The sequence below is a fragment of the Bison bison genome, unplaced genomic scaffold (genome assembly GCF_000754665.1).
Source record: "Bison bison bison isolate TAMUID 2011002044 unplaced genomic scaffold, Bison_UMD1.0 scf7180017864527, whole genome shotgun sequence".
Lineage (NCBI taxonomy): Eukaryota > Metazoa > Chordata > Mammalia > Artiodactyla > Bovidae > Bison > Bison bison.
This window is the reverse complement of record NW_011495078.1, coordinates 457,488-470,172: the sequence shown is the minus strand read 5'-3', so window position 1 is coordinate 470,172 and position 12,685 is coordinate 457,488. Positions and strand designations below refer to the sequence as shown.

The window sequence follows — 12,685 nt, the reverse complement described above, 5'->3', positions numbered from 1 at the left end:
CACAGAGCCCAGGGGTCCAGAAGTGGGCTCAGGACCACCCTGCAGAGCAGCGAGAGCCGGAAGCCAGGCAGGTAGGGCCAGGTCTCCAAAAAGGGCACCAGCCAGATTAAACAGCTCAGCGTCTGGCTGATAATCACGCATTGGTTAAACCATTCCCTAAAATCTGGAGTGAAATTCATTAAGCCAAACACTGTATCCAAGCATCTACAGGAGAAGAGTCAAGAATGGAGGTGACGACATCCACAGGGCCAGTGCTACAGGGCGGTAGTCTCACCCCACCCGCAGGCTGCCCCAGGGCTGGGAGGCCCGGCCAGCCCCGGGCATGATCTCGCTCAGCTCCCAGAAGCAGCAGAAACCCCTTCTAGCTTCTTTGGAGTCCCTCTTGCACTTCCTCTAAACGGTTTTAAACTCCTTTAAAATCGCCAGGCAGCATGGCCCTTGGTGCCTGCGAGTGTGCATTACGACAGCTTCTGTTTGAGGCTCCCAGATCCTCTCCAGAAGCTCAGGTTCCCCCAGTTGGGGGTCACGGCCAGAGCGCAGGACGGGCCGGCTTCCGGAGAGAAAGCCGCTCCATCCACACAAGGACGTGGACAGTCAGCAGCATCCCTCCGGCCGCTGCTCACATCTGCATGAGACTGTGGGCAGGGCCCGTGGCCAGGGCAGCTCCTCTCCCCTCCCGGACTGTCTTCCTGCCTGGAAGCCCCTGCTCACGTGGGGTTCATTACCCGGCTCACACCCCACACTCCCCAGGGAAATCATGTGTTCTCACCAACAAGTCACACCTAGACTGTCCTTTTAGGCCACATTTCCTAAAGCAACTGAAGCCACCAGATCCCAGAAGCTTCAGAAAGGCCCTGAGGGAAGGAGGGTGTCGGTGAGACCCCTGGGGGTGAGGGGGCGGCAGCCTGGGAAGCCCTGGGGGAACCCAGGGGGGTCCCATTAACCCGACCCCTAGACTGCCCAGCCCGCAGGCCCACAGGGAGGGACTGACTCCTCAGAGGGGTGCACGGGGTCCACCCATGGTCTCTCCTGCAGGGTCCCGGCCTGGCCAGGGCCTGGACACTGTGGTCAGCAGGGCATCTGGGAGCTCAGAGAGAAGCCCCCCATCCTGAGACTAAGGGGCTCAGGGAGGATGGAGACAGGGCTGGGGGGATGCTCTGAGCTGCAGGCCCGCCCTGGACCAGACAGCCCCAGGACTATGGGGGGAGGGGTCCCCATCAGGGCCCCAGGACTGTGGGAAGAGGGTCCCCCTGAGAGCCCCTGGGACTATGGGGGGAAGGTCCCCCTCCGAGCCCCTGCAACTGTGGGGGGATCCTCTCAAAACCCCTAGGACTGTGGGGGGTCCCCCTCAGAGCCCCCAGGACTGTGAAGGGAGGGTCCCCTCAGAGCCTCCCAGGACTGTGGGGGGTCCTCTCAGAGCCCCTGGGACTGTGGGGGGAGGGTCCCCTCAGAGCCCCCTAGGACTGTGGGGGGGGGTCCTCTCAGAGCCCCCCAGGACTGTGGGGGGAGGGTCCCCTCAGAGCCCCCTAGGACTGTGGGGGGGGTCCTCTCAGAGCCCCTGGGACTGTGGGGGGTCCTCTCAGAGCCCCCAGGACTGTGGGGGTACACCCACTCCAGGTGGTATGGAACGTGTGGACCTGAGACCTGCATTTATGTCAAAAATATTTTAAGCTTTAACTTGAGAAATTAGAGAGAAAAATGCAAGCAAAGAAGATACTATTTGTACAGTCTCATAATGTCAGTTGGTGTTTTCTAGTCAACAACTTGGTTTTCATTAAAAACATCTGAGAAAATGACGTCTTTCCCCTCAAACCACAGACTTCCTCTCCCCCGTCACACCCTAACCCCAAACAGCTTCTCCCTCGGAAGACTGCAGAGGCCCTTCTGGGTCTAGTCACTCCCATCACACAAAGCTCTATTTTCCGAGCAATTTGCATCTCTCGGAAGGAACAGAAGGACCCTCTCAAGTCACTGACCCTCACGCTCCCTCTGACTGCAAACCGGAAGCTCGCGCCCACCGGCTAGGGAACAGCCTTTCATTCGGGAAAGATCTTGGCAAGAGCGGCAGACCGAGATTCTGTAATTACAGCCCAATCGATGCGCTAGCTCCTCCTCCCTGCGGTCCAGAAAGCGGTTATTTAAGTAACTTCTAATTACGTAAAAGGACAATACCTACAAACAAAAGAACAAACCGCCACTGTGATCCCACTGCTCAGAAATAATAGCCACACTGGCCTTTAGGTCCTCACACTCCAGGTAATTTTTAGAGCATCCCAAGGTTTAAGCAAAAAGGCATCTTACTATGAACGCAACTTTGTAACCTGCCTTCCTTGCTTGACAGACACAACCCAACAAGGGGGCAGGACGTGCCCGCCTTGCACTCGGCAGGGCCCGGGCCAGGGCTGCAGAGCCAAACAGTCACGCGGCCGAGGCCTGGAGGGATGGGGGCGTCCGGGCAGGAGGCACGGGACACCTAACAGAGCCGCCCCTGGGGAAGGCGAGGGTTGGAGCAGGAGCCCCTTCCGACCCGCCCCGGGGAGCAGCAGACAGTGTCACCCTCAACACGATCACTTATGTGGACCAATGGAAATGAAGAGTGGCCACTTCGTGCAATACTCCTGCAGAGGACTAGACCAACCCAGCACTGAAGTGAAAGTCAAAGTCGCTCAGTCGTGGCCGACTCTTTGCAACCCCTGGAGTTTGCAATACTGGAGTGGGTTGCCTTTCCTTCTCCAGGGGAGCTTCCCAGGGATCAAACCGAGGTCTCCTGCATTGCAGGCAGATTCTTTACCAACTGAGCTATGAGGGAAGCCCCTCAAGAGCTCTGTTTCACTTTGTGTGTGTGTGCCCATGGCGTCAACATGCTCCTTTTACTGGATAAGGTGATGGGTTCCTCCAGGGGCAGACTTCAGCCCCATCTGCCCCAGCCCGGGGACCCCAGGATGCCTCACAGGCGCACCATGGCCCCGAGCAGGGAGCCATCCAGCCCCAACCCTGACGACCCAGGTTCATAGAGCCTTAACATTTAAATCAAAGGTAAAGAAGTGATGACTTGTCATTTAAATGATTAAAAAGTATGGCTGTAAGAAGTTAAATGTGAACCAGTCCACTTGCAACATCAGGAAGATGCTGCTTTTGGGAGAACGGTAACCATTCCCAAATCACCTGCTGGAGGTGGCCTGGGGTGGACAGAGGCTGGTTCTCCCTGAGGCATCTGACCCTGCGAGTCCCCGAGGACATGTGAGCACGGGTCCTGCACCAGACATGCAGGAGGGAAGGCAGGAGCCGTGAGCCAGGGCGTGGGTGGGCAGCATCCGGCAGCCCCAGGGTGTGGGGGCTGCCGCACAGGCAGGCCCAGCCTGAAGCCAGGGAAAGGAGGGAAGGGGTGAGTGTCTTCGTTCCACTCCTCACGCTCCAGCTGCACATCAGGCTGTGGAAGGACAGAGCACACTGGGTGGGCTGACCCGCCCAGGCGGCCGAGCTCCCTCTGATACCTCCCCTGGATGGGGCGCCAGACCCTGCGGGCTGTCGGGTTAAGACCAGACCAGGGCTCTTTGATTCTACAGCAACTTTATCAAACAAACAACCAAACACCAAGGTGGTTACTGGAGGAGATTTGGGAGTTAGGGCCACGACACAGCAAGGCACGCAGCCGCCTCGGGGGGCAAGGCTGAGCCCCAGAGCCCGTCCGCGTCAGTGGCCTGTCCCAGGGGCGACGCCCTCCTGGCCTCGCGGGCGCGCTCCCCTCCCTCACAGCCACCGTCTGAGTCTGGGCCTGTGCCTCTGGGCGCTGCCCTCAGATGTGGCCCCTCAAGGGCTGAGCGGCATCCAGACGCCGCCTCCTTCCTGTGACCTTTCAGTGGCTTCTGGCCTTAGGAATTTCCACGGGGTGTGTCCAGCAACCCCTCCACCTTCTGTGTCTCTAACCCTCTCTCACCCCTTTCATCCCTTTATGTCTCTGGGTATCTTTCAAATGTAATACCTTCAGTTTACCAATTTTCCCTTCGGCTATGTCTAATCAGCTATTTAACTCGTTCACTGAGTTTTTCATATCAATTTTTGGGATCTTCATTTCTGGACATTCTATTTGAACTTTTCACAGGGGTTCAGGTCCTCATCACTTCTTATCCTGCTGCTGTTTACGATCTTGTCTCTCACTACTCTGTGTTCACTAACCTTTGTTAGCTGACATTCTGTGAACTCTGCAAGTCTAATTCTGCTGTCTACTGTTTATCTTGGGAAATGCACGTGATGCTTTATTCCTGTGTTCTCTGTGCCTTTTCTCCTCTGAGCACAAGTTCCCTGGAATGCTATACTGGAGAATCTTGAGACCTAGCTTGAAGAAGACTGGGTTTGCTTTCGACTGGCTCATCATTGCCTCGGCGGGTGTTACAAACCACTAACCCTGGACTGCATTAATACATGTGCGTGGACTGTGGTTTCTAGACCACAGAGTGTGGTATGGATTCAGGTTGCACACTCACAAGAGCCAGCTCTGCTTGCGAGTGTTTGGCGCCAAGTGGAGGCCATCCCCCTCGCTGGCTTCCTTTACAGGCAGGTTCCTTGCTCTTGTCCTCACACTGTAGTCAAGGTCCAGGGAGCAGCGTGGCCCCCACCAGTGTGAATAAGGTTTTCGCCTCAACACTAAACATAGTCATATTATAAACCAGTTTTTAAACTGAAGCATACTCGGTTGACAACGTGTTTCAGGTTCACAGCAAAGTGGTCCCCCCCCCCACACACACACATTCTTTGTCAGATTTTCTTCCATTATAGGCTATTGCAAGATATTGAATATAGTTCTCTGTGCTTACAAGAGGTCTTTGCTGTTTATCTATTTTATATATAGTGGTGCGCATATGTTAACCCCTCTCCCCTCCCCCACTATACCCTTTGGTAACCATCAGTTTGTTTTCTATGTCTGTCTATTTCTGGTTTGTAAGTAAGTTCATTTGTATCTTTTCTTTTAGATTCCACATGTCAGCAGTACTGTACGATATTATTTTCTGTCTGACTCACTTTACTTAGTGTGACCATCCCTAGGTCCATCCATGTTTCTGCAAATGGCATTATTTCATTCTTTTTTACGGCCAAGTAGTATTTCATCGTGTGTGTGTGTATACACACCTTCTCTATTCATCTGTTGACGCACTTGAGGTTCTTTGCATGTTCTTGCGACTGTAAACAGTGCTGCAGTGAACACTGGCATGCGTGCATCTTATTGAATGATGGCTTTCTCTGGATGTACACTCAGGACTCAGACTACTGGATCATACAGTAGTTCTGTTTTCAGTTTTTTAACTAAAAAAAACTTGTGTCTTGCATAGTTTAGTTTCGATCTGCTTTCCTCTAATAGTTAGCAATGCTGAACATCTTTTCATGTGCCTGCTGGCTCTCTGTATGTCTTTGGAGAAATGTCTAGGTCTTTGGCCCATTTTCTGATTGGGTTGTTTGGTTTTTTGACATTAAGCTGTATGAGCTATTTATATATTTTGGACCTTAATCATTTGTCAGTAGTGTCATTTGCATATACTTTCTCTAATTCCATAGGTTGTCTTTTCATCTTGTTTATGGTTTCCTTAAAAAAGGAAACAACTATACAAAAGTGTTTACATTTAGCTAGGTCCCACTTGCTTATTGTTTCATATTTTTGTAGGCTCTTGGAATCATCTTGTGCAACTTTGTCTATTTGCTGTCAGCTTTAACCTTCCGCTTTCCGCGCTCCTGGCCTTATCTTGTATATTAGATAAGCACTCAATAAATATTAGTTGAGCTAATGAATACATTAACCTTAAAAGTTAGCATATTAACACTGCCTGTGTGGAAAGCATGAATGGGGAGTGAGGGTCAGAAGGAGCGTGTGCTCTGGGCCCTCCTGAGCTATCTGACCCTCCTGGAGTTACCCGGCCCTCCTGGAGGTACCTGGCGCCCCTGGAGCTACCCGGTCCCCTTGGAGTTACCCAGGCCCTCCTGTAGTTACCTGGCCCCCCTGGAATTACCCAGCCCCCCTGGAGGTACCTGGCCCCCCCTGGAGCTACCCGGTCCCCTTGGAGTTACCCAGGCCCTCCTGTAGTTACCTGCCCCCCTGGAGTTAACCGGCCCCCCTGGAGTTACCCAGCCCCTCTGGAGTTACCCGGGCCCCCTGGAGGGCCGGCCCCTGGGACAGCCTCCAGGGCTGCCCTGGCTCTGGCCGCCCGCCCTGCTCCCCCCACCCCCCCGCTGACAACACCACTACACCCCGGCTTATGTGCAGCCCACAGTCTCCCCTCTCTGCCCCCAGAGCACAGTGTCTTGTGCCACCACAACCAGAAAGTATGGTTTCTATTTCTAAACTCGTAAGAAGTATTTTTAGGAATGGTCCTCACTTCTTGCCCTCACCTGAGGCAGAGGTTCCTCAACAGAGTCGCTTCCCAGAGACCCTCACCCAGCAGGTCTGCCGGGAGCCCAGTTTCACAGGAATCGATGCTAATTCTCCAGGTTTATGATCCTCTAACAGGGACTATTTAAACACAGAAGGACTCCTCTCCTGGGGAGCTCACAGAAAACCCTTGCAGGTTATCCCAAAGCCACACTAGAGTCTTGACAACCTCCTCAGTCTTCTCGTTTTGCTTCAACAAATCACTTCAGAGGATGCGAAGTGTGGACTGAAATAACACAGGACCTTGGGAGCCGCCCTGCTAGTGTGGGCAGAGACAGGGCAGGTGGTAAAGGGAAGTGTCTCCATGTTTCGGGGGCAGGAGATCTTAACGGTTTCTAAAACTTAAGTTCATTAAGTCATCAGAACGTGCTGTTTGTTCCCACTTAGAAGCAGCAATAAGCAAGGATATAATTCATCTGCTAAAAATGTTCTCAAACCCAAAATAGCTCTGTGGATGGACCCAGACAACCCACAGTCCTAAGCCGAGGGCGGGGCCGCAGCCAGAGCCTCGCTTGTGCTGGTCGAGACCCCACCCGGCTCTGTGTTTCTCCCAGACCCACATCCCAGCCCCACCCACCTGCCAGGCAGCAAGGCACCGCCCCCAGCATGCTGTGACCACAGATGCTACAGTTCCTACCCTAGGGTGGGGTCCCTAGGGTGGGGTCCCTAGGGTGGGGTTCCTAGGGTGGGGTCGGGGCCAGGGGGCCTGGAGCTGGTGGGAAATTCGAATCACAGCCCACTGGAACCAACTGGAACCAATCGGGCTTGAACAGGCTCTCCGGGGATTCCTATACAAGCTGACCTGTTTCTTTTGCTGCAAACTCCTCTGTCTCGAGGCCTGAACTCTCCTTTTCTCACCTGATCCCCACATCTTGAATTCCATCGGCAAGTGTTCTCGAGGCCTCTGACCTCTGTGGGCAGTGACTTCTACACTCATCTTGAGCCTCCTTAGGAAAAGGAAGATGGTAAAAAAGCTTCCCAAATGTTTATGCTCTGAAATCCACGATCCTGTTGCACCAGTTCATCTGGACTTAGGACGTTCCTACCCACCTCCCAGCAGACAGACAGCCTCTGCTCTGTCCTCCCACCCAGTCCTGGACACTAGGAGCATTCAGGGACCATCAGCTCATAACTGCCCAGTGAGCCAAGAGACAAGGAGATGGAAGGTCAGAGATTTTCAGCCTCAAACAGAGCAGCAGCAGACATACCAGAGTGATTTCTCCACGACTTTGGTCCTGAAAACCTCCTCCTGGTCGAGGTTCACTGTGCAGTAACAATCACGCATCTTGTTTGGCCCCGGGTATGTGGGAAGATTTTTGGCTTCACCTAAAAGCAAATGTAAATCATCCATTTAGCATGGAATTATTTAGTCTCCTAGTTAATCTCAGACATCTTTCCCAATAATGGGTTTATTCCACAGCAAGGCGCCTGCTCACTTCTGCATATTCTGTACGTTTTCTCATCACCACCAGTCAAGGTGCTGAAGGAAAAACTGTTTGCACTGTTACAAGAAGGTGACATGCATAACCCTCTAAAACAATGGATCCTGTAAAAGTAGGAATCCATCAGCCCAGAAATTAAGGATTGTTTCCTTTTACCCACATTTAGTCAGTTCAGTTCAGTCACTCAGTCGTGTCCAACTCTGCAATGCCATGGACTGCGGCACGCCAGGCCTCCCTGTCCATCGCCAATTCCTGGAGTTTACGCAAACTCATGTCCGTTGGGTCAGTGATTAGCCCCTTTAATATTTTTAATGTTTAAATCATGGTGTGTGTTAATCCCTCAGTCGTGTCTGACTCTTTGCGACCACATAGACTGTAGCCCACCAGGCTCCTCTGTCCGTGGAATTCTCCAGGCAAGAATATTGGAGTAGGTAGCCATTTACTTCTGCAGGGGATCTTCCCAACCCAGGGATTAAACCTGCGTCTCCTGCACTGCAGGCAGATTCTTTACCATCTGAGCCACCAGGGAAGACCTTAAATTATGGTAAGATACACAGAAATTTAAAGTATCCTCTCACTCCCCTTTAAGCATACAGCTCAGCGGCACCCTCGTTAACTACAGCACGCTTGCACAATCGACCTCAAGAACCCTTTCATCTCAGAACACTGCAACCCTTCTCCCATGAGACAACAAGCCCCATTTCCGCTCCTGCAGCCTGCTCCTGGCTTCGGTCTCTGTGGCCGTGGTGACCCCAGGGGCCTCACAGGAGTGGGGTCACCGTGCTTGTCCTTCTGGGCCCGGCTCATGTCACTCAATGCCGTGTCCTCAAGGCTCACCCACGTCCTGGCCTGACGCAGCATCCGCTTCTTTCCTGAGGCTGACACTTGCTTATCTATTAATCCCCAGCTCTCTGTTTATTCTGATTAATTTGATACTATTAGGTCAAAGCTGGGGTAATAACCAAGGTTCACAAAGAGTCGGAAACGACTGAAGTACCTCGGCACGCACGCACAAACAACAACGCCAGCGAGGAGACGTCCAGGGGACCAGCTGCGCCCGTGCCTCCCTCTGCGCATTGGGAGGCCCATGGCGCCTGTGACCCGGGTCCGACTGGAGACCGCCGGCAGAGTCACAGCTGCCGGGCCCTCTGCCAGGAGCCGGGGCGAGCTCGCTGCGGGCCACCGTGGCCCCTCTGCTTGTGGACCAAGCGAGAGCAGAGGGGGCTTCTCCTCCCAGGTCAGAAGGAAGGAACCCCCTCAAAGAGCTCCTGCCCCCCAGGGGCCTCCTGTTCCCCAGCTGGGGGTCTGAGGGCCCCAGACACAGGGGCAGGGAGGGGGCAGTCCCGGCGCGGCGACACCTGCCAGCACCACCCAGGGCCGCACCCCGCCCCTGTTAAAAGCTGAAGGAAAAACAACAACAACAGAAACCAAACTGAAACCAGAGCAGAAGTTCCTCGGCGCTCGGCACCCAGAACGGCCACACCTCCACCCCACGGACGTGCTTGACTCTGCTCTCGGGGAAACACGCAGTTTGCAGCTTCCTGCTGCAGTCTCTGAAGGGCAGAGGCGAGTTTGCGAGCCCGAAGCCTCTATTTCAAGCTTTTCATTAATGTCATCACTTGGGACGGAGCAAAGCAACACGTTAAAGAAGCCATGCAATAACCGAGTGGATGTTTTCTGTGCCAATAAATCGAGTGTTCTGAGGCTTCCCAGCAGCCCTGGCTGCAACCTGAACACACACAGCTGCTGCACTCTGGGGACCTGCCGCACCTGCCTGGGACCCCAGGCCTCCCCTTGGAGCCTCAGCTTCCCAACCATGAGGCGTGAGGACACACACCCCAGGTTCCTCTAACTCAAAAGCTTCTGCGGGGTTTTCCTGCGGGAATCGTCAGGGAATCATCAGTGACTCTCAGGTGGTGAAGAAAAAGAAGTAACCAATGAATGTTTTCCTACGATTACCCCCATGACACCTCAATACTGCAAGGCCCTGGACACCAGGCCACTCCACGGCAGCTGGGCATAGAAACACAGACAAGCTGAGAAGGGCACATGATTCCATGCAGCTTCCAGCCCCGTCATGCAGTGTCTAGAGACAGATTTTCCATGCGCTCCTGGCAGAGGCAAACACTCGCGTGTGCTCACACAGGTGCATGCAGACCGTGACGAGCCGCATCCGAAGGGGCCCATCGACTTCCTGCCCGCTTCCCGGACTGATGCTCACAAGCCTTCCCCCGAAACCACTCCGACTTCCCTGCTGACACTGCTAGGGTGTGACTGCACTTCCTGTTGGAATTCTTTTTTTTGGCAAGAAATGAGATATTTGGCTGCAAGTGCTTGTGTTTCTTAAAAGTAGAATTAAATCTTTTTTTTTAAAGTCTTACTGGAGCTGGCCTCTAGTGGAAAACACAGGACAGGGATTTTTCCTGTTTATTCTCCTAAGATCCTCAAAACACATGGCCTCCCACCCCCCGCCCCACCCCCACAGCTACAGAAACATCCTGGTTGCTATGACGATGGCATCAGAGACCAGCCAGGCGCCGGAGCCAGTGTTAACAAGCGACTCAGGCCAGGAGGGCGGGGAGGAGGCCGGCACCCCATCTGGCCACGTTGTCTGCCGGGCCCTGCGTGTGGGGGCCCCGCCAGGGCCACGGGGGCAGGGGTGGATCCCAGCCACACCACAGCAGATGATGTCTCTTCCACAGGCGTCACTTATGCCAAAGGCTGGAGGTTGGTTTCTTCCTGACTACAGGTTATGGGGCCTTTTCGTCCCTCAAGTGAGAAGAGAGATGTGGTTTTTTTTTTTTATGTGTGGAGCTGTTTACCTAAGAAGGCAAAGTCATGCCTGGTATTCAGTAGGTGGTGATTATTTGATAAATGAATGGATGGATAAATGCCTGCAAAGAAAAAGGAAAGTAAACTGGTTTCATTCTAAGAGCCAAATAAGTCACATTATCAAATGCGTCCCTCCTGTTAACCACGACTCCAAAACGTATCCTGTTCACCCAGAGTGACTGTCTGCTGGTGGGTTGATCCAGACGGCAAATCTGTGCCAAGTATCATCTCTGAATGCTGAATTTACTGACAGACATAAAAGGCGGCACCTAAAAGCCCGTGATAAACCAGCGCTGAAGCAGCAAACCCGTCTCTTATTAAGGTGTCAGGCCGTGGTTCCTGGCCGCTGCTGGCCACGCTCCACGCACACTCCAGGCGGTCACAGCCAGAAAGACCCAGCCCCGCAGAGGGCTGGTCTCCAGCCTGACCCAGCAGAGGGGCGGGCCTCCTAAGGGCCGTGGGTGGTCTCTGCAGCTCCACCAGCTTCAGCCCAGACCAGGAAGCCCACTGCCCTGCAGGGCCAGCAGCGTGGTCTGCACCCCAAGAGGCCATCGCTGGTCCAGCCGGCCAGGCCCCCACATCCACGGGCTCACCTCCAAGGGGCTCTGACCTCGGCTGCTGCCCTCACCTGCCCCTGGGAAGACGCCCAGCGGTGAGCCGGGGCCTCAGATTTGCCGTGTCCACGAAGCGCGGGACCTTTGCTCTGTCCTACTACGTAGGCTGGTCCTCAGTTCAGCTACAGGCCAAACTCTGTAACCACATGTGACCAGCTGCAGGAGCCCCAGACCCTCGTCCTGCAGAGACAGCCCTTCTCAGCCCTCCCCGCGCACAGGGGCAGGACCTGGTGAGGGAGCCACAGCCCCCGGGCTCCCGTCTGCTCTCTCCAAGTGCCTACAGGGCTACGGAGTCTGGTGGCCAGCGTAGCTCCTTGTAAGTATGTAAAAGCCCATTCCCCACCGGAGATCAGTTTCATGATGAAAACATTCTCTTTCCTTGACTATGTTTTTGACTGCCTTGCTATTTTCTTTTAACACTTGATATTAAATAGAACAGCTTCTCAGATGGCTCAGGGGTAAAAAGACCCCGCCTGTCAACGCAGCAGAGATACAGAACTGACGCAGCTTGGTCCCTGGGTCGGGAAGATTCCCTGGAGGAGGAAGTGGCCCCCACTCCAGTATTCCTGCCTGGGATATTCCATGGACAGAGGAGCCTGGTGGGCCACAGTCCATGGTGTCGCCAAGAGTCGGACAACTGAGCGACCGAGCACACACATTAAAAGAAAGAACATCCCCACAATCAGACGAGGCTAGACTTCAGAATCAAGTTACAGGCAGCCTCCTCTACCGCAGGCTGGTTTACAAGCCAGGAGGGCTCTGGGCTGAGCTGCCTGACCCAGAGCAGCCGAGGTCCGCTCCAGGTACTGCGGTGGGGGGGATACCCAGGACACAGGAAGACTCGCAAACGCGCATCTCAGGTCTCCCCCAATTTCCAAAAAGAACAGGTGACAACATGAAAGACAAGAATAAAATAAGTCTGCCAGAAGGCAATCAAAGTCTAACATACAGTAGGAGAGAGGAGAGCCGGACCTTCCAGCCCACCGTGAGTGGCTCAGTGACACACCCAGGTGCTGAGTCCCAGGAGCTAATGAACACGTGGAAATGGCAGAACACACAATTCTCGTGATTTACCTAAAAGTGAAACGCACTAGCTCTCCAGGAGAAAACACTATGAAAAGACAGTCAGGCATGTCTTCCGAGAAACTGTTACAGAAGATGCAGAAACACTCTCCGGGGCTCTTCTCTGATGACCTGTGCCGAGCATGCAGCATGGGAGGGCCCGCTGATGGGCCGAGCCCCCCAGGCAGCCAGGAGCCCTGGGAAGAGACCGACGGGGCCCTGCTCCCCACATGGACACCACAGGGTCACCCCTCAGACTGGGGCTGCAAGGCAGAGGGACCCCAGAGCGTCCGGTCACCCCCCCTCACCGTGACCCA

General features: G+C 54.2%; 1 protein-coding gene across 1 annotated transcript in view; it reads right to left on the bottom strand.

The window, feature by feature from the left end:
* The window catches only part of RASA3 (RAS p21 protein activator 3), a 53,554-nt gene extending 41,711 nt beyond the window's left edge, over positions 1-11,843 (bottom strand). Inside the window, exons 1-2 of the mRNA XM_010831532.1 lie at positions 10,003-11,843; positions 7,627-7,744 (exon numbers count right to left, since the gene is read on the bottom strand). Coding sequence (XP_010829834.1) covers positions 7,627-7,744; positions 10,003-10,033 — 149 coding nt within the window. The 5' untranslated portion in view covers positions 10,034-11,843. The remainder of the gene's footprint in view (positions 1-7,626; positions 7,745-10,002) is intronic.
* Between the last annotated feature and the right edge of the window lie 842 nt (positions 11,844-12,685).